Source organism: Balaenoptera physalus (assembly GCF_965194825.1).
Source record: "Balaenoptera physalus genome assembly, chromosome: 2".
In the NCBI taxonomy this organism is placed as follows: Eukaryota; Metazoa; Chordata; class Mammalia; order Artiodactyla; family Balaenopteridae; genus Balaenoptera; species Balaenoptera physalus.
In genome coordinates this window covers 1,866,364-1,887,732 of record NC_138883.1, presented here as the reverse complement: position 1 = coordinate 1,887,732, position 21,369 = coordinate 1,866,364, and the positions used below count along the sequence as shown (strand labels likewise).

The 21,369-nt window shown below is 44.8% G+C and overlaps 2 protein-coding genes across 4 annotated transcripts in view; one reads left to right on the top strand and one right to left on the bottom strand.

The window, feature by feature from the left end:
* Positions 1-6,154, top strand: part of TDRD9 (tudor domain containing 9) — a gene marked incomplete at its 5' end in the record, with an annotated part of 109,856 nt that extends 103,702 nt beyond the window's left edge. The window contains 2 exons of the mRNA XM_082450977.1: positions 3,974-4,046; positions 5,325-6,154. Coding sequence (XP_082307103.1) covers positions 3,974-4,046; positions 5,325-5,426 — 175 coding nt within the window. The 3' untranslated portion in view covers positions 5,427-6,154. The remainder of the gene's footprint in view (positions 1-3,973; positions 4,047-5,324) is intronic.
* LOC309655671 (uncharacterized protein) overlaps positions 1-21,369 on the bottom strand; it is a gene marked incomplete at its 3' end in the record, with an annotated part of 193,088 nt that overhangs the window by 127,670 nt on the left and 44,049 nt on the right. The gene's annotated exons all lie outside the window — the stretch shown is intronic.

Sequence of the window (21,369 nt, the reverse complement as noted above, 5' to 3'; positions counted from 1 at the left end):
TTTTATTTGATTTGTATGGTATATTACATTAATTGCTTTTTGGTTGTTAAAACTAGCCTGAATTCCTGGGATGAATTCCACATAGTGTGTAATTCTTTTTATAAACTTGTTTTATTTTTTATTTTTTTAATTTATTTTTATTTTTGGCTGTGTTGGGTCTTTGTTGTTGCGCGCGGGCTTTCTCTAGTTGCAGCAAGTGGGGGCTACTCTTCGTTGCAGTGCGCAGGCTTCTCACTGTGGTGGCTTCTCTTGTTGCGGAGCTCTAGGCGTGCAGGCTCAGTAGCTGTGGCTCGCAGGCTCTAGAGTGCAGGCTCAGTAGTTGTGGCTCTCGGGCCTAGTTGCTCCGCGGCATGTGGGATCTTTCCGGACCAGGGCTCAAACCCGTGTCCCCTGCATTGGCAGGCGGATTCTTAACCACTGCGCCATGAGGGAAGCCCCTATAAACTTGTTTTATAGCAAACAAGTTAAAGGTTTTTAATAGGTTTTTGCTAAAGATTTTTCATTTGTGTTCATGAGGGTTATTGGTTTGTAGTTTTCTTGTGATATCTTTGATTTGGTATCAGAGTAGTACTGGCTTCATAGAATGAGTTAGGAGGTGTTTCCTGCTATTTTCTGAAAGAGTTTATATAAGATTGATATTATTTCTTCAAATATTTGATAGAATTTACTAATGAAATCATTTGAGCTTGGACTTCTCTTTGTGGGGAGATTTTAAATTACTAATTAAATTTCTTGTGTTTTAGGTCTATTCAGATTTTCTCTTTCTTCTTAAGTCAGTTTAGCTTAGCTAAAGTTTATTAATTCTGTTGACCTCTTTAAAGAACTAACTTTTGGTTTTGTTGATTTTTTTCCCCCTAGTGTTTATCTTTTTTTCTGTTTCATTGATGTTCACTCTCATAATTATTATTCCCTTGCTTCTGATTGCCTTGGGTTTAGCATGCTCTTTTTCTAGTTTCATAACTTAGAAGCTTAATTATTGTTTTGAGACCTTCTTTTCTGTTACAGACATTTAAAGCTATACATTTCTCTCCATTACTGTTTTTGCTGCATCCCATACTTCTTGATTTGTTGTATTTTGATTTTTATTCTTTTTAAAATATTCTCTAGTTTCCCTTGTGATTTCTTCTTTGATGGGTTATTTAGAAGTATATTGTTTAATTTTCAAGTATTTTGGGATTTTTCAAGTTTTTAAAATGTTGATATATAATTTATTTCTGTGTAGGTATTATACATACTTTGAATTATTTCAGTCTTTCAGAATTTCTTTTAAAATTTATTGAGACTTGTTTTATGGCCTGACATACAGTCTTTCCTGGAAAATGGTCCCTGTTCACTTGAGAAGAATGCGTGTCTGTTGTTGGGTGGGGTGTTTTGTAGATGTTGGGTGGATTGAGTTGGTGTTCTAGGACTCACTGTCTTTACTGGTTTTCTCTCTAGTTCTATGAATGTTGAAACTGGGATATTAAAATTTCTGACTAATTATTGAGTTATTTCTTTTTTCAAGTCTGTCAGCTTTTCTTGTATGTCTTTTGGGGCTCTATTAGACACGTTTATGTTTATAATTTTTGTATCTTTCTGATGTATTAGCCCTTTTGTCATTATGAAATCTCTCTTTTTATTCTAGTAATATTTCTTGTTTTAAAGTCTATTTTGTCTGATATTAATATAGCTACTTGGGCTTGGTTTTGTTACTGTTTGTATGGCATATCTTTTCCTATCCTTTTACTTATAACCTATTTGCATCTTTGAATTTTTAAAAATGATTTTTCTGCCCTATTCCTGCTCTCCTCTCCTTTGGGACTCCCATTTTACATGTGTTTGTGTACAGTTGATGTTATCCCACTGGTCTCTGAGGCTCTGGTCATTTTTCTTCAGTCCTTTTTCTCTCTGTTGTTCAGATTAGTTAACTTCTATTGATCTATCCTTAAGTTTACTGATTCTTTATTCGTCCATCTCACACCTACAGATTTTGGTCTCCTACGTAAGGAATTTTCCATTTTAGTTATTGTACCTTTCAACTCTAAAATTTCTCTTTGGTTCTGTGTATAGTTTTAAATTTTTATTGAGATTACCTTTGAGTCATTACCATCATATTTTCCTCTATTTCTTTATACATAGTTTGCTTTAATTCTTTGTATATACTTGCAGTGACTTCTTTAAAGTCTTACCTGCTAAAACTACATCTGAGTCCACTCCGTCAGCTTCTGTTGGCTGTTCTTTTTTTTATTCCTGAGTATGGGTCACACATTCCTGTTTCTTCACAAAATATCTCATAATTTTTGCTGAAAATTGGGCATTTTAGATAATGTAGTATATTAATGTAGGGTTTTGAATACTCCCTGCAGAATTCTGCAGAATCAGTTCCCCACCATGTTGTAAGGCCACTAATGCCTGTTTTTTTTTTTTTTTAAGGTATGTACATTGCTCTTTTATTTATTTATTTATTTTTATGGCTGTGTTGGGTCTTCGTTTCTGTGCGAGGACTTTCTCTAGTTGCGGCAAGTGGGGGCCACTCTTCATCGCGGTGCGCGGGCCTCTCACTATCGCGGCCTCTCCCGTTGCGGAGCACAGGCTCCAGACGCGCAGGCTCAGTAATTGTGGCTCACGGGCCTAGTTGCCCCGCGGCATGTGGGATCTTCCTAGACCAGGCCTCGAACCCGTGTCCCCTGCATTGGCAGGCAGATTCTCAACCACTGCGCCACCAGGGAAGCCCCAGTGCCTGTCTTTTTAATTCTCCTTTTTATTTTTCAGCCTGGCTTGTTAGGGGTCATCCTTGTGTCTGCATTGCTTAGTGCTCAGCCAATGATTAGTGAGAAGTTGTGCTTAAATACCTAAGTCGTTAAGGCTTCTGCCCTCTGCCGGTGGGTCTCTGTGTGGGTCAGGTAGTACATCCAAAGTTCATGCAGTTTTGAAATCTGGCTTTTATTTCTTGCCAGGGCTTTCGTGTGCGTGCATGCCACCTTCCAGTCGGCCAGGGCTGTGTGGCAGGCCAGGGGCCTCCGTAGGTCTCCGCTGCACGTGTGTGTGCCGCTTCTCCGTCAGCTAGGGAATGTGTGGTGAGCCCAGCTAGCCTCTGCGGCACCCGTTTCCAGGGTCTCCCTCTTGCATTTCTGGATTGTCAGCTGGTCTGCTGCTGGCCCCAAGCAGGACCAGGGCCGAAGGCTGCCAGAGCTGTGGGCTTTCTCCATTTATTTCCTACTGAGGTTGCCATCTTTACTGACAGTGCTGCCAGGCATGAGGGTTTTTACCCTCTGCTCCAAATCAAGTGAATTCAGTCTGGCAGTGAAGATGCCTGTTTTCACCCTGGGAACACTAGGGTGCCAGGTTGAGCTGGTGGGGTGGGCGTGAGTGGTGGGTGGGAGTAGCCCCAGGCACGAATTCCACAGACTCCACTCTTGTTACCTGGAGTTCAGCAGTTTTTTGTGAATGAATGCTTCTGAACTTATTTGCGTTTGGTTAATATCCAGAGTCTTCAGGCATGTTTTTTGGACGATTTTGCCTAGTTTTATAGTTGTTTGGGGGGGGGGGTGCAAGAAGATTTGCAGACTTCTTTACATTCTTATTGCTAGAATTCTCTATCTCTGCCTTTTTAAGCTGATGACATTTCCAACTTGTCATGGCTGCTTGAGAATAAATGGTATAAAAGATCCTCTTACATTTCCTAGAACTTGACTCAGTAACCCAGGTGATGTGTGGTAACGGAGCAGCCTCCGCTGGTTACTAGGGGAACACAGAAAACAAGGGTCAGTCTTACAGACCCACGTTGCTCCATTTGTTTTTGTTTTTGAATGTATAGGGGGTTAAAATATTCCTGATCATAATTACATAAATTTTGACCTTTAAGAAACTTATTGGAGTTACAATTCTGAGGGAAAGTACATAGGATTTAAATCTCTTTTTGAAAATCACAGTAGTGTTTTCAGTTACTAACATATAATTAAGGGGACTTAAACTCTCTTTTTTTAAATTTTAGTTTGTTCTGTCCATTGAAACCAAGAGAGAAGATTGTTCCTAAGTGGCATGAAAAGCCATATGAGTGGAATCAGGTGAGTGAGAAATAGGTGGCCATGTGAGCAGCCTGCCACCAGGATTGATGGGAACAGAACTCTTGATGGGTTCAGGGGCTCCAGCAGGGTTGGTGGAGGGTGCCCGGGGAGCAGAGGGAGCCTGGCGGCGAAGTGCGTGGTTCTTCGGTTAACGGGGCGGGGTCACGGACCACACAGGCTGTTTCTGGATAGTATACTCTATGTAATGTCTTGGTGAAAAATTAGACCTCAGGCTAATTATCCTTTAATTTTGGATAAAACAGGTATGAATGTCTGGATTAGCTTTTAGGGTACATCGGTGGTTGTTGGAGTGGCTTGGAGACGTCCACCTTCTCACTGTGCCCTCACATGGCAGAGAGAGTGGTGTCTCTCTGGTGTCTCTTCTTATACGGGTACTAATCCCATCCTAATCCCATCATGGGAGCCCCACCCTCATGACCTCATCTAACCTGAATAACCTCTGCAAAGGCCTCATCTCCAAATATCATCACATTGGGGATTTGGAAGACACAATTCAGTCCATAGCAGTTGTGAAGTAGAGCACGGCCCATATTGGGCACCTTGACATTTCCTATCTGTAAGATTTAGAGTAAAATGTGATTTCAGGAAAGGAACTCAGGGAGGAATTTGAAGCTTTAATCCTAGAGCCAAGGATGTCTTTATAAATACACCAGCTGGGGCACTAGTTCCTCATCCCTTTGGCAGTGGAAGTAGGCTACCACCCCTGGAGATGGTGTTTTCCCACTCTGAGTCTGGAAGTTACTTCTGCTGCAGAATGTTCCTTCTCTCCATGTGCTCCATGACTGGTTCCCCCCGTTAGAGCCCTGAGGACCAGTCCCTGGAGCCAGCTCCGTCATGTGCACAGAGCTGTGCCCCAGCCCCCTCTCCTACAGCCTCCATGGGGGTGTTTGAAGCTAATAGCAGGGCTTAATTTGAAAGCAGAATTTCATTCTGAGGTTGATGTGGTTTAGAAAACTTACATGCTTTAATGCCTCTGTTCACGTTCACTGTTCACAATTACATAGGAAGGAATGTATGGGAGATTTCTGGGTAAAGATTGCTATATTATTAGGATGAATTTAAAGATGAAATAGCAGATATATAGTATTTATTGTTGTGAGAATAGAGAAGCATTCTGTAAATATTTTTGGAAAATTAAAAGAGTAGTTTCTGCCATCTTACATGTCTATGTATATGTGTGTGTATAGTTTTATTTGTTTTACTTTATGTCTAGAAAAGTCCCATTGCAGAGCCTGACTGGTCCTTTTGCCCTGATAGGTTGATCTGAAGCTGGTGATGGAGCAGGCGGACCGGGAGAGCAGCAGAGGGAAGAACGCCTTTCTGTACCAGCTGCACAAACTGATTGTCCTCAGTTCCTAGATGGGACGCAGGCTGTACCCAGCCCTCCTGGGGGCCACGGAGGCCTGTTAAAGGCTCCACCCGCGGGCTGCCTCCCTCTGTCCACTCGGTCTGAAAGGCCTTCTCGGTCCCGGTTCCTTTCCTCTTCGGGTGGAGGCTGGAGAGTGGTATTTCTGTTGAAGTGGAAGATTGGGAAAAGTCTTGTCTTTTCTAGAAACAGAAGATCACTGTATTAATAAACATTTTGGGAAAAATTATTTTGAAAGAAGACTTCATTTGGAAAAAGAGCTGTATTTTGCTTTCAATTTACTAAGGTAAATATAAGTAGCTAATCTTTCATGTAAGGTTCCAGAACATGCTTGTATGTTCTATTTTGTTACAGTGATTTAAACCTGGGGCACAGGAGAAACCAGGGCTCCCAGTTTACCACAAGGAGAAAGCTGTGTGTTTTTTCCAAAGCCACATGGCATTTTCTAATTTTTTTTCCTTGAGGGAAAATACCTAATTTTGGTAAAACTGCTTCAGTTTTGTATATTTTAGGTTTCTACTTAAGTTAAATTCTTAGTCCACATTTTGGAAATTAGAGAGATTACCTGGTCACTAGTATATCTATGTTAAAACAATAAAAGCATTAGACTAAGTTTGTTTCTGACAGTTATTAGTCAGAGGAGATTAAAAGGTATTTCATTCTGAAAAAAATCCAAATTTCTAAAACTGATAAAGGAATATAGACTTCTTTTTAAAAGTCAACTTTTTTTTTTTTTTTTAAATTTTATTTATTTATTTTATTTATGGCTGTGTTGGGTCTTCGTTTCTGTGCGAGGGCTTTCTCTAGTTGTGGCAAGCGGGGGCCACTCTTCATCGCGGTGCGCGGGCCTCTCACTATCGCGGCCTCTCTTGTTGCGGAGCACAAGCTCCAGACGCGCAGGCTCAGTAGTTGTGGCTCACGGGCCCAGTTGCTCTGCGGCATGTGGGATCTTCCCAGACCAGGACTCGAACCCGTGTCCCCTGCATTGGCAGGCAGAGTCTCAACCACTGCGCCACCAGGGAAGCCCTAAAAGTCAGCTTTTGTCAGGCAGGGTTTCACCAGAAAAGCAGAGCCACTGTAAATGCAGCAGTAAATGAGATCTGAGTTAGCTCTTACACGAGCGTGACAGAAGCTGGAGTGAAGGTCTGGAAGGGCCAGTGGGCGGATCGGAGAAATGGTCCACCTGAGCCGGCTGCTTACAGGCGGACAGTTTGAGGCTTGTGAGAGCACACATATTTGGTCAGCAACGTGGGATCGTGACCAGGAGCTCATGTAGAGCACTCGAAAACCACCCCGTCTAGGGGAGCTTCTGTAAACTGGGGGCCCGGCCGAGTGCTGTGCTGGGCCGGCAGCCAGGAAGCCCGCTGGTTGCTGAGTGTGCCGGCAGCAGCGGCTGCGCCCGACACGACCTTCTGAGCACACGGCCCCCACTTCACCTGTGCCCCAGTCTTGCTCAGCTGCTTCTGAGGCAGCTCAGAGCAGAAGCATTCCAGTGGGGGGTTTCTGGGGAACGCGCTTCCCACCTTACGCAGGAGGTGGTGCTACCAAGCTAGCAACACACCGTCCTTTGTTCAACTTTAAGGCTAAGAGTTCACCTGCCCTGTGAAAAGAAGCAGGATATTTTGACCCTGCTGTTTGCGCTTTGCTTTGCCGGGTGGGAGCGGTTAGCCCGTGTCTGCAGAGTGAGCGCACCGTGGGGTTAGCAGTGCAGGAGGACGGACCTGAGCCGTCGAGCACCCGTTCTGCTTGTTAGCTTTTGAAGACAAGTTCTGTGAATGGTTAAAAAATTAAATAGTACCAAAAGGCTTGTTTAAAAAGAAAAAAAAGAAATCCAGTTTTCTGATTTCTCTGGTTCTCACCCTCAAAGAAAACCATTCTAATTCTTACCTGTTTTTTTTGGAACTGCTTCCATCTTGATAAGTACTTTATTAAGTAAATTATGCTTTTTCATGATTTCTGCTTTAGTCATTAATTAATTGCTGCTAGAATAGATGAAGATTGAGCTCTTTCCATCATTCTGTACCTTATTTTCCCCATCCCCCATACAGTCACGTCAATATTGCTGGTTAAATCAGTCATCAGTCTCTATAACATTAACTTTGTAAATATTATTTTCTGCAAACCAGGTAGTGTATTTGATGGCATCTCCTGCCACATCACTTTAGAGGGTAATCGCCTTGCTTTTCATGTGCATAATTCTCTAGTCACATATTTTTAAACAGTTGTTTATTTTTAAAATGTTATGTATTACTTGCTAAGTAAGTAACTTTATTTAAAAAGTTACTTAGTAAGTAATACATATCCATGATGTGAAATGAAAAGGTTTTAAAGGGCAGGTAGGAAAAGTCTGTCTTCCCATCCCACCAGCACCGAGCTCTCCTCTGAGGCGGCTGTGGTTTCTTCATTTGCACAGTCCTTCAGCGGGTGTTTATTGAGCACATACTGTGCCCCAGGCACCGGGGCAGGTGCTTACGGACACTGACACCCTCATGGTGCTGACCTCAGAGTGAATATAGGCAAAGGACGGGCAACCAGGCAGGCAGTGGTAAGAGCTGCGAAGTCAGTTGAAGGGACCGAAGGGATGGGGCAGAAGGTGCCTGCTGTCTGTGAAGGGCCCGGTGGTAAACGTCCTGGGCTCTGTGGGCCCCGTGGTGTCTGTGCTGCTCGTCAGCTCTGCAGTCGTAGCTCAGAAGTTGTCGTAGGTGATACTTCAACAAATGAGTGAGGCTGCATTCCAGAAAAGCTTTATTTATAAAAACAAGTGTCAGACCATGGTTGTGGTTTGCTGACCCTGTAGTAGAGGGCAGGGGCAGGTGCAGGGCAGTGACAATGTCCTGTAGACAGCGGTCAGGGAAAGCCTTTGTGATGAGGGGACAACAAGTAGAGATCCCATCTGGGGATATCTGGGAAAAAGGTGTTCTGGGCAGAGGAAAATGTGCCCAGGCCCTGTGGAGGGAGCACATGCTTGGTGTATTTGGACAGCCAGCCAGGAGGCTGGGGCAAGGATGGTTAGGAGGGGACATTAGACAGAAGCCAGGTCTGGGACCGTGGGGCAGAGTCCAGCTTTTATTCTGAGTGAGGTGGCGGGCTTACAGAGGGGCTTGAGCATAGTATCGTGCCTCAACTGATTTTCTGAGAAAGACCATCCTGGCTGCTTCATGGGGCGCAGGGTTGAGACCACCGCAGGTAAGGCCCAGGGAGAGACACTGGTGCTGAGAGCAGGTGGCCGGACTGGGGTGTGTTCCAGAGGGGAAGGGACACGAGGGAGGAGGGTTGGATTCGAAAAATCAGAGAGGAAGAATGTTCTCGGGACACCAGTGTAGTGGGCTGAACTTCTCCTCAAATCTGTGTCCACATCTTGACCCCTGGGACTCTCTGTAAATGTGATCTTACTTGGAGAAAGGATCTGATTAGGTAAGTTAAGGATCTTGAGATGAGAAGATCACCCTGGATTTAGGGTAGGCCCTAATGCCGTTAACCAGCATCCTTATAAAAGACACATAGAGGACCCAGAGGGAAGAGGCCACGTGAAGATGGAGGTGGAGGTTGGAGCAATGTGGTCATGAGGCAAGGACCACCCGGAGCCACCAGAGGCTGGCAGAGGCAGGGGGAGCCTCCCCTAGAGCTGTGGGAAGAGTGGAGCCCTGCTGGCCCCTTGCTCTCAGACTCCTGGCCTCCAGAGCTGTAGAGAATCCACTTCTGTCGTGTCAAGCCCCCCAGTGTGTTACAGCAGCCACAGAAAGCTAAAAAATGGACACAACCGTCATCTTTATAAGATCTAACACGGGAAAAAATGGCTCCAAAGAAATCCCACAGTGACAGAAGCTCTGACTAATACAACTGTAGGTAGAACACACCTCCCCAAACATTCTCTGTTTAGAAAATTGAGCAGGGAATTGTACAGATTTAGTGGAATTCATTCCAGAAAATACTTCTTTCAGTGAACATTTTCATCGTTGATGTAATGCTAATTAATGTGTTTTAGATTCACGAACACTTGGTCAGAATGGTGTCAGAGTGGCAGGCGAATGCCTTGTAACTGAAGCTTCCTGCCTGATGTCTACTTGCTGCCCCTCCTCCCATCCTCCACCCTGTGGCATGCACGTCACCTCAGCGCTCAGATGCCTCTGGTCCAGCCTGGACGTGCCTTTGGCTGTCGTGTCACCACACAACCTGGCAGCCCGGGTCCCAGTGCCACGGGGCTATTTCTCATCATTTCCTGAGCATTGCATATACTTGGACATTCTCTCCGTGCACACAGTGTTCCTTCCGCTTGGACTGACTTCTGCCCCTGCTTGCCCCTGGTGAATTCCTCCTCTTCCTCTGTACACCCCCAGCGGTGCCCCTTGTACTGCAAAGCTGTCTGTAAGTCTCTGGACAGAATTAAGTATCCCGTTTCCTGGGTGGTCCAAGCATCTGCTTATGCTACCAGAATTAAGTTGTTCATTTATTCCACAAGCATTTTTGGATTGCCTTTTGGGGGGTTAGGGTTAAATGACCCCGCCCCTTAGTAAATGCTAAGAGAGGGGTTTCACATTATATGTCTCTTAAGGGTAGAATCTGTATTGATTTCTGAATCTGAAATACCTGACACCTACTTGGTATTCAAATACGGTTTGAATAGAACCCACCACAGTCTGGGGAGGGAGTGGGGAATCGGCATACTGTCAGGAGGGGAGGGGCTGAGGGGTGGCCCTGTGTTTAGAGGAGCAGGAGGGCCACGGGCGGGGGTGAGAGCCACGGGCACACACCAAGACGGTGCTCCTCCCTGACCAGGCTTCTCTGGCAGGGAAACCCGTTGGCGCTGGCCAGTGCATGTGTCTCGAGGCAGCTGGCAAAGCCACCTCCTGTCACAGGGCTTATTGCCATGGAGACGTCAAAGTGCTGTGTTCAGATGTAAGAGCGACTTGCTAAATGTGAAGTGGATTAGTGAATCACAGCAGTTCTGACTTAGAAGTGCAGAAGGAGATTATCAACGTAAATAGTTTTAGGAAGAGGCAGCTTTCTGAACAGGTGAATGCCTGCTGGCACCAGGCCCAGGGCGCTACAGATAGAAGTAAAGGAGGCTTCCTGCCCGCAAGAGCTCGTGGTTCAGTGAGGAGACAGCCGTTCAGGAGGGGCGCAGTCTGTGTTGTCACGGGGCAGCCGGGGCCGCAGGGGGCTCTTGTCGAGGGCGGGCCTTAGCCTGGTGCAGGTGGGCGTGGGGGGAGTCTCCCCGAACTCGGCGTTTCTGCTGAACTTTGAGGGCAGGTGGAGAGTCTGATGAGGAAAGTGGTTGGGGCACGGAGGGGCAGCTGTGTGAAGACGCTGGAATGCCTGCACGGTCTGGAGGCTGAGTGGTTCTGGAAGGTTCCGGAAGGCTCAGGTGTAGGATCGAAGGCAGGGAAACTAGCCGGAGGGGAGACTGAAGGGGCGGAGAGCAGCTGTTGTTCTGTCTGCCCTGCAGTACCTCCCCAGCCCTGTCCTGAGAACTCCTGACACTGGACACCCCTTCTGAGTATTGCTTCTCCTCCCAGGCCATCTGTGAGGTGGGCCCCATATTGATCCAGAAGTGGGCACCTGCCTTCACTGGACCACTGTGCCCGTCAGGTTTTTAAATTGGAGATCAGGGCATCAGGCCACTCTCGAGTGGCTGAAACGAGAAGGCCTGAAGCTCTGGAGTTCTCTTCTGTGGGGAGAAGGCCAGCCTGCTGCCTGAGTGATGGCTGAAGCCATCATGTCCAGAGAAGCAGGGATGGGAGGGGCAGGGGAGCTTGAAGGACATTTGAGTCCTTTGTTCTGGCCTCAGTCCTGCCCCTGGGTTCCATGACACCGTCCAGAAGTCTAATAATAAACTCTGCTTGACAGGTAGGCTGGTTCAGGTTGGGGTTTTGTCTGAGAGAATGCCAGCAGACAGTGGAGTGTGGGGCTTTATAATGAAGGCAGTGCCTGCCAGCGAGGGGTGTTAAGCAGAGCAGTGGCATGATAACGTCTGAACTTTAGATAATTCCGGCTTCAGGGTGATGAATAGATGGAATGAATAGGAGCAGAAAATGGTGAGACCAAAGACTGGGAGAACAGCTGCTCGGGCAGGAGGAGGGGACCTTCCAGGACCGAGGCAGGCAGTGGAGCTGGGGAGAGAGAGAAGAATGGATTTTCAGACCCCTGAAGGAGGTAGGCTTGATGTATAAGTGAGTGATGAACAGTCTTCTGGGGTGACCTTTAGGGTTTAATTTAGATAATTGGGTCAGTGGTGACATCTTTTGCCAGGAAAATAAAGAACAGATTTGGTGGAATGGGAAAGATTATGGATTTGAGCTTGAAGCACCCGTGGGTAGTTGAGCAAAAATGTATAAGAAGCCGTGAGGCGTCTGGAGGTCAGGAGAGGCATCTGGGTGGAGGGAAGGGTCTTGGATGGAGCAATTTATAGGTGGTCACTGAACTGTTTTATGTTTTCTCTTAGAATTTAATTTCCAAACGTCTGCAGCTCCATCATGTGTCACCATCTTGGTGGCCACCAGCATCTCTGATCCAGTAACTTCCTCACCCAGTCTCTCCGTGGCTGCTGTTTCTCCTCCCCTTCTGCCCGTTCTTCCTTTTAGAAGTAGGGATCCGATCATAAACGTCAGTGTTCCACAGACCTCCTGGGCCATGGTTAGTGCGTTGGGGAGATGGGGGAAGAAAACATCTTGGCGTGGGAAGTACTTGGACACTAGTCTTCACGTGGTGGCCATGGTCACAAGGGCCGTGGAAGGGAGGGAGCCCTGAATGGGGACTTCCAAACAAGCAAGGGGAGAGATGCAGTGGCTGCAACCTGGGCAGACCAGGAAACTGGGGAGGGAGTGGTCAGAGGCGGTCCCTTCGTGATGAGTAATAAACGTGAAGGTGAAGGGAACAGAATCAAGTATGTTAGTTATTACGTGGACTGAATTTTCCCACCAAAGGACAAGCGCCTATGTAGAGCTGAGAAATAAACAAAACCCAGCTCTACGCTACACAGCTAACACAGCTTTAAGTGTTTTAAGAGAACACATTTAAAGTGGTGAAAGTTGAAAATAAAGACGAGGGCAAAGATACCAGATAAATGAGAACAAAAAGCGGAATGTGCAGTTACCATCAGACGAGGTGATGTTTAAGGGCAAGTGTGTGGAATTAAGAGGAATGTTATGTAATGTCAAAGGCACAATTAATGGTGTGTTAGGAACACGTGTGCACCAAGCAGCATAGTGATGAATAGCGTGAACAGAAAGTTTCTGGAAATGCTGGGAGAGTTTCATGCAAATACAGTGCTAATGGGTGATCTTGGCACACCTGGGTTCACTCCTGAGCATTCTAATTGACCAATTAGGATACAGAAATTAAATCATACAGTCAATAAAGCTGATATAATATGTATGTAGAATCCAGCATCCCTCACATTTAAAGTATCCTTTCCCTTAGGTTTGTGAAATGTTTACAAAAATAGATCATGTACGTGACCACAAAGAAACAATTTTTTTAAAATCAGAGAATTTAAAGGCCACATGTTTTTGGTTATAATCCATTAAAGTTGGACATAAATAATAAAAAGGTGTCTCCCTCCTTTCCAAATTTTAACTGCTTGGAAATTAGAAAAAGAAGATGTCCCTATATAACTCTTGGATCAAAAGAAGAAATTAAAAGAAAAATTACTAACTGCCAAGAATGCAATGAAAAGATGCTCTATGCTGAAATGTGTACGATTCTCAGGCTAAAAGAAAAAGGAACTAAGTATTCTTAAGAAATTAGACAAAGAAAAGCAACTGCTGGGACTTCCCTGGTGGTCCAGTGGGTAAGACTCTGTGCTCCCAGTGCAGGGGGCGTAGGTTCGATCCCTGATCGGGGAACTAGATCCCACATGCCGCACCTAAGGGTTCGCATGCCGCAACTAAAGAGCCTGCATGCCACAATGAAGACCCATCGCAGCTAAAATAAATAAAATATTAAAAATTTTTTTTAATTGCTTGGAAGAGAAATATAGTAAAGATATAAAATCAGGAAATAGAAATTAATCAGGATAAATAAATCCAAAAGCTGATTTCATAAAAATAGATAAGCCCTTCACAAGTCTGACTAAGAGAAAAAATAAGAACGGGAGCAAAACAGGCTGAATGAAGTAAAATTCCACCACTAAAAAAGGGTCTGGCATCAGCTTGGCTCGCAGCCTGCATAGGACAGATGACCCAAATGCTGACTAATCTCTCTCAAGCCACCAGTTCCTCTGAAGAAGGTGGCGTGTGACTTTAATGTCACTGCACACAGAGCCCGCTTAGGAATACAGACAGAAAAAACTAAGTCATCACCAAATGGAATCCAGCGATGTTAAAATAAATAACTGACAAAGCAGGGCCTATTCCAGGAACCTAAGAGAAGTTTCATGTCAAGAACCATCAGCCACGTCCCACATAAATACAGGAGGAAAAGTGTGTGGTTCTATTCAATGGATGCTGAAAAGGCATTTCATGAAATTTAGCATCCATTTCTAAGTCAAAAGAAAAAAGTGAAGTAAAGTAGAAACAGGAGAGAGTTGCAGGCAGTTCTTGCTTGCACAGCAGGCGGGGCGGCGAAAATGCAGACTGAGTCTGCGAAGCTGTCCTGTGAGATGCTTGGTCAGAACAGTGGAACACTGTCTGCTTCAAATACAGAGAATAATGAAAAGAATAGTCAATCTAGTGCATGTCGTACACTCTAATTTAAGATTAGAAACACTGAGAAAGTGAAAAAACAGTGGTTTGAACAGCGCTTCCCTCTTTTCACCCTGTAACTTTTGGTGCGGAACCTCTTCTCCGCGGTGTGAACTGGCACAGCCCTTCCTAGGTCGGGACGAGCCTCCAGCACAGCCTTCTTGCCGGGAAGCTGGCCCCGCTCCCTCGGCGGCCTCCTCCCCGATGCCCCAGGTCCCGGGCCGCGCGCCTCCAGCCCCAGAGCAGCCGCAGGGCCCGCGTCCCCCCGGCAGCCTCTCTTCTAGGGCCGTTAGGGTCCACTCCGATTTCACTGCCAGTGTTATCAGCGCTTTTCGTATCTTTGCTTCACTTTCACCTTTATTGGCCGATTTCCTCTTTCAAGTGTCCGTTTTTGTAAGACATCATGTGAGTTTGTCCCTGGTGAGGCAAGGCGGCGACGTCCCTACAGACTTTGCAGTTTGTGTGTGAGTGAAATAACACACTCGGTGATCAGGGACCGGCGGACTTCGGGAGAAACGCCGTGAGTGGTCCCCGCTCGCGCTGCGCACCTGTTCCTCGCGTGCCTGTGGACGGAGGAGCTCAGCGCGCGCCCGGCTCGTCCCGGGCGCAGTTCTCACTGTCACCACGCTGCGGGCACTGGGGTCTAAACCGAGTTGTTGGGAGGCTGGTGCTCCTGAAAAGGAGTGAAAGCCCAAAATCCACAGTAAGTGTTCTCTTCAGTGGCAAAGCATTCAGACCATTCAGTTAAAATTAGGAACTGGACGGGGATGTCTCCTGTCGCTATTGTTTAAAACGACTTGAAGGGGCTTCCCTGATGACACAGTGGTTAAGAATCCACCTGCCAATGCAGGAGACATGGGTTCGTGCCCTGGTCCGGGAAGATCCCACATGCTGCGGAGCAGCTAAGCCCGTGCACAGCAACTACTGAAGCCCACGGGCCTAGAGCCCGCGCTCCGCCAACAAGAGAAGCCACCGCAATGAGAAGCCTGCACACCGCAACGAAGAGTAGCCCCGGCTCGCCGCAACTAGAGAAAGCCCGCGTGCAGCAACGAAGACCCAACGCAGCCAAAAATAAAAACAAATAAATAAATTTATAAAAAATTAATAAAAAAATGACTTGAAGGTTCTAGCAAATGCAGTAAACCTAGAAAGATGGAATAACTGATACAACATTAGACACAGACAAAGCTCTGTTTTGCTGATATGATGTACAATCTATGTGTTGGGGCCCCTAAGACCTCCTCCAGTTCTGGTGATTCACTAGCAGGACTCACAGCTAAGAGTTACGACAGCAAAAGGATACGAAGTAAAATCAGCAAAGGAAGCAGGCACGTGGGCAGAGTCCATGAAAACACCAGGTGCCAACTTCCGAGAGTGCTCTCCCAGGGGAGCCACGCACATTAACCTGCCCAGCAACGAGCTGTGACAGCTTGGGTGAAGTGTTGTCCACCAGGAAGCTCCTCAGAGCCTCAGGGCCCAGGGGTCGGTCGTCTTGGAGGCTGGTCACCTAGGCCCCCTCTGCCCCGCATGTGCTGCAGTGCCAGTCTCCCAGTTCAGCATAAACCTCAGCGTTTATGCAAAGGGTTTAGGCTCAGTGAGGCACCCTTATCAGTTAGAGAACGGCGGGAACCCTCCTGAAATCTAAGCTCCCAGATGCCAGGCAAAGGCCAGCCCTGCGAGCAGGCCTTTCCAGGAGTCCAGTATCGTGCCTGCTGTGTGAGCTCTGCAACAACAAGATCCTTTGGCAAGGCTTCTAGATGCACGCTAGGGATACAAAAGTCATTAGCTTCCGTGGCGATGAGAGCCTAGAAGGCCTTCCATGTACATCCTGAAAAAATATGCTTCAGAATAAAGGTGGAGGATCTATACCCTCACGAAGAAAACTGAGATCGTCTTGAAAGACAGAAACAAAATCTGAACAGATGAAGAAGCATACTTGGGAAGATTTTACATCATGAAAGATGTCGTTAATATGCAAATATAGTACAATTCCAGCAAGAATCCCAATGAGGTATCTTTCTGGATTTGGATGAAAATATCTTAAAATGTATGTGGATGAGTAAATGCCCAAGGATAGAATCCTGTTTGAGGTATCGGGAGTCCCTTATTAACCTAGATGGGAAAACCAGAAGCTATAAAAGGAGATACAAACATATTTGATTAACGCTGAAAAACGTTGTATGACAAAAGACACCATAACCCATCAACGGGTAGAATGGAAAATATTTGTGATGTGGATGACAAAGGGCTAATATATACTATACAAAAACCTTAAAAAAAACCCGTCAGGAAAGAGCAACAATCAAACAGAAAAACAACAATTATATGAATAGAAGGTCTAGAGAAGAGCAAATCTTAATGGCCAGAAACATGAAAATGCTCAAAATCCTTAGGAGTAAGGGAAATAGAAACCAGCGAGCTTTATACCCACAGACTGGTGGGCAAGATGTTTTAAAGCGCTGTATCATACAGCTGCAACTCTTCCCTGACGTTGACAGGTAGTCACCACTTCTCTTCTGCCTTACACTGTACAGCAGCTGTCCTGACATATCAAAGTTAAAGGAGAGGCCTGTTTTCAATGTTCACAGATGTTGCCAGACTGATTTCCAAAGAAGCTAAAACACTTCATATTTTACCAGCAATATATATATTTTTCCCTTCCACCTCCACATCAGCAACTTTTAAAATGATACAGCACTTTTAAAAAGATCCGGCCGCCGCCGTTAGGGAATAGTTGCAGCTGTATGAAGAGTGAGCTGAGACTTAGAGCTGCTCCCTGAAGGGATTCCACAAGGAAGGGCGAGTGGGAACAGAGAGGTGTGGAAATGTGCATATTATCTCATTCCAAAAATAAGTAACCATGTTACACGTACACGTGTGTGTATTTGTGCTTATGCTTGTCTGGAAGGGACTAAGAGCACAGAGAAAAATGTGGAAGGATACATTCTAGATAATGACCTCTGTCATCTGGGATAGGATGGGCCCTTTTAGATTTCTTTGTGCTGCTCTCCTGGAACACAGACCTGATGGCTGGTGCTTCAGCAGCCATCTTCAACCTTGAGATGACCTTGATAGTGGAAACCACCCATATACAATGGCAGAATCTGGGTTCCTGTCAACCACAGCCATCCCACTAGCCCTGGACTGCCTACCTCTAGACTTCTTTTATGTGAGAGGGAAATTAACTTTTTAAACTCTCTGTTATTTTTGGTCTGTGTTACAAGCAGCCGAACATAGTTCCTGTTTGATACAATATCTACTGAAAAAAAAAAACTTAAAAAGTAAAAGAATACACGTTCAATCAACAAAGTGCTCAGTTACAGAAGGAGTATTAAAAATCACAAGAAGAGACCAAGGCAAATGGATATCATCTAGATTCAGTGCAGTCATGGATATTTGCTTCCAGGCTATACATTCTGACTTGGCTGAATTCAAAGTAACTCTTGACCACCTGCTTCCCACTCTCAAAAGTCCAGGCTTCCTTTTAGAAGCATAGACAGTATCCAAATTGCCAGAATCCAAGTGAGTAAAGCATCTTCTACTAAGCATCTTCTCTCTCCACCATGAGGTTACTCTGTACATTAGGGAATGCAAAAGATGGATCTGATCCAGTCCCTGATGGCAAGTTAAGACTTCCTAGAAACTAGAGAACAATGGCTGAGAGAGTGCAATTAAATACCACGTGAGGAAGTGCTGCAGAATACAGTGCTCCGCTTTCTGACATGTTACGGATTATTCCCTGGATTTGCGTTTGAATTGGAACAGTAGTTTTAGAACATTAACTGGAAAAGATTTTTCTTTTAAACGAAAGAGAAAAATGGCATTATAACCTCAGAGAAGTAGTATAATGTTGAAAGATGATAGGCAAAGACTTCAGAGGAATCTTAAATTAGACTGTGCTTTTGAAGACCTGCAATTAGAGAGAGGCGTATTATCTCTTACATAATATTTTCTTGCTTAAATTACATTTCATAATGAGCTACTTATACTTGGGTTTCTGGAAACCAATTCCAGTGTGGGGAACATTTTTTTCCTCGGAAGTCGAGAAACATCAGAATAGCAGCACTGCCCTCTGGCTGCTCTCTCCTAGAACTGCAGGTTTTGCCTCAGCAGCTGTCCGTCTTCATAAGCAATGCTTTTGAAGCTTTTCTGAATGTTAGCTTGCAAACTGGTAATGGTAGGGACTACCTCATAGATGAAAACAAAATTGGAAGTACTGTTGAGAAATCATGACCAGAAAGCAGAACTTCTTCCAACTTTGTGGAAACATTTTTATAAACAATATGGAGCGTTATATAAGTTTTATTGTTTGTATATTATTGGTGGCTTAGGCTTATTACAAAGTAACTTGATTTGGGAGAGCATAAAACAAAAAAAGATATTGCCCGGTCTTTTTATGTTCTCTCCTTTTTTCATATAGCTCTAAATCAGCGGTTATTTTTGCCTTTTTTAAAAATTGAGGCATAGTTTACACACAGGGAGTGTGTGGATCTGAGTCATAGTTCAGCGAATGCTGATGAATTCATGCAGCCGCACCTCTACTAAGAGGACAGGGTGTTTCCATCAGCGCTGAAGCTTCCACATGCACAGCAAGCACCGTTCTGACCTCCTTCACTGCAGTCTTGACTGTGGTAGAGGTTCATGTAAGTGCAATCCTACAGCGGAACGTACTCTTTGGGTCAGGCTGCTTTTTGCTCAACATAATATTTTTGAGGTTCATTCATGTTGTTGTATAAATCAGTAATTTGTTCTTTTATTATCCATTGTACGAAAACGCCAGTTTATTCATCCATTCTCCTACTGATGGGCATGTGGATTGTTTTCACTTTGGGCCTATTATGAATAAAGCTGCTGTCCTTTATAAGACAAGGACAGGGGCTTCCCTGGTGGCGCAGTGGTTGAGAATCTGTCTGCCAATGCAGACGACACGGGTTCGAGCCCTGGTCTGGGAAGATCCCACATGCTGCGGAGCAACTGGGCCCGTGAGCCACAACTACTGAGCCTGAGCGTCTGGAGCCTGTGCTCCTCAACAAGAGAGGCCGCGATAGTGAGAGGCCCGTGTACCGCGATGAAGAGTGGCCCCCGCTTGCCACAACTAGAGAAAGCCCTTGCACAGAAACGAAGACCCAACACAGCCATAAATTAAAAAAATAAATAAAATTAAATTAAAAAAAAAAGAAAAATGGTCCACATCAAAAAAAAAAGACAAGGACATATAACAAGTCCTTATAGATACATGTTTTCATGTCTCTCGGATAAATACCTAGGAGTGGTGGGATTACTGGGCCATAGAGCAGATGGTGGTTTAACTTTACAAGGAATGACCAAACCTCCCGAAGTGATGGCTGCTTTGAGCCTTCTCTTCCTGTAGTCTTGAGAATTCTGTCTACCCCACTAAACTAAAGTAGTTAATTCCCTCTTATTAATTGTTCTTTGTATTAAATTTTACCTGTATCTTCCTTAGTGAATTATTTGCTCAAGTCTTATGCCTATTTTGGGGGTTGGTGTTTTTATTCCTGAGTTGTAGCAGTTCTTTTTTTTTTTTTTTTTTTTAAACTTTGGGTTTGTTTATTTATTTATTTATTTATTTATTTATTTTTGGCTGCGTTGGGTCTTCGTTTCTGTGCGAGGGCTTTCTCTAGTTGCGGCGAGCGGGGGCCACTCTTCATCGCGGTGCGCGGGCCTCTCACTCTCGCGGCCTCTCTTGTTGCGGAGCACAGGCTCCAGACGCGCAGGCTCAGCAATTGTGGCTCACGGGTCCAGCCGCTCCGCGGCATGTGGGATCTTCCCAGACCAGGGCTCGAACCCGTGTCCCCTGCATTGGCAGGCAGATTCTCAACCACTGCGCCACCAGGGAAGCCCCTGTAGCAGTTCTTTATTCAGGATATTAGTGCTGTGTCAGGTATATGTTTTGCGAAAATTTTATCCTAGTCTCTCCTTGCCTATTCATTTTATTGTAGTAAAAACACAAAACAATTACCGTTACAAAATGTTAAGTATATTTACATTGCTGTGAAACCCGTCTCCAGGACCTTGTCGTCTTGTGAATCTGAATCTCTGTCCCCCTTGAAGAGCACCCCCTCCTCCTCCTCCAGCTCCCGACGCCCACCACTCTCCTTTCTGTCTTACCTCACGTAAGCAGGTTCATGCAGTATTTGTCTTTTTGTGACTGGCTTATTCCATTTAGTGTAACGTTCTCAAGACTCACCTGTGTTGCAGCCTGTGCCAGAACTTCCTTCTTTTGAAGGCTGAGTAATAGTCCATTGTGTGGATGGACATTAGGCTTTTCCGTTCATCCATCCATGGACACTTGCGTGGCCCGCACCTCTTGGCTATTGTGAATAGCGCTGCTATGAGCATGGGTGTGCAGAGATGTCCTCAAGACACTGCTTTTAGTTCTTTTGGGTGAATACCCAGAAGTGGGATTGATGGATCATATGGTAGTTCTAGTTTTAATTTTTTGAGAACCCTCCGTACTGTTTTCCATAGTGCCTGCACTGTTTTAATATCCTGCCAGCAGTGCACAAAGCTTCCAATTTCTCTACCTTCTCACCAATATTTGTTGTTTTCTGTTGTTGTTGTTTTTATAGTAGCCACACTATTGGGTATCAGGTGATATCTCATTGTGGTTTTATTTGCATTTCTCTGATGATTAGTCACGTTGAGCATCTCTTCAGGCGCTTATTGGTCATTTGTATATAATCTAGAGAAATGTCTATCCAAGTCCTTTGCTCATTTTTAAAGTGAGTTATTTGATTTTTGTTGATTTGTGGGAATCCTTTATATGTTCTATTAACCCCTTATCAGGTACATGATATGCAAATATTTTCTTTGATTCTGTAGGTTGCTTTTCACTTTGTTTATTGTGTCCTTTGATGCACAAACGTTTTAAAGTTTAATCTAGTCCCATTTGTCTGTTTTTTCTTTTGTTGCCTGTGCTTTTGGTGTCACATCCAAGAAATTATTGCCAAGTCCAGTGTCATGAAGCTTTCCCCCATGTTTTCTTCTAGGAGTTTTATAGTTTTAGGTCTTACGTTTAGGTCTCTTAGCCATTTTGAGTTATTTATTATATGTGGTCTATTCATTTTTTAACAGTGTCTTGAGATGAACAGTAGTTTGGGATTTTGATGTTTATTCTATTAATTTAAAATTTTTATTTTATGATTAGTTCCTCTGAGTTTCCTAAGAAATCTTTGTCTAACCCCAAGTCACAGAGAAATTCTTCTGTGTTCTCTTCTAGAAATGTTACAGTTTT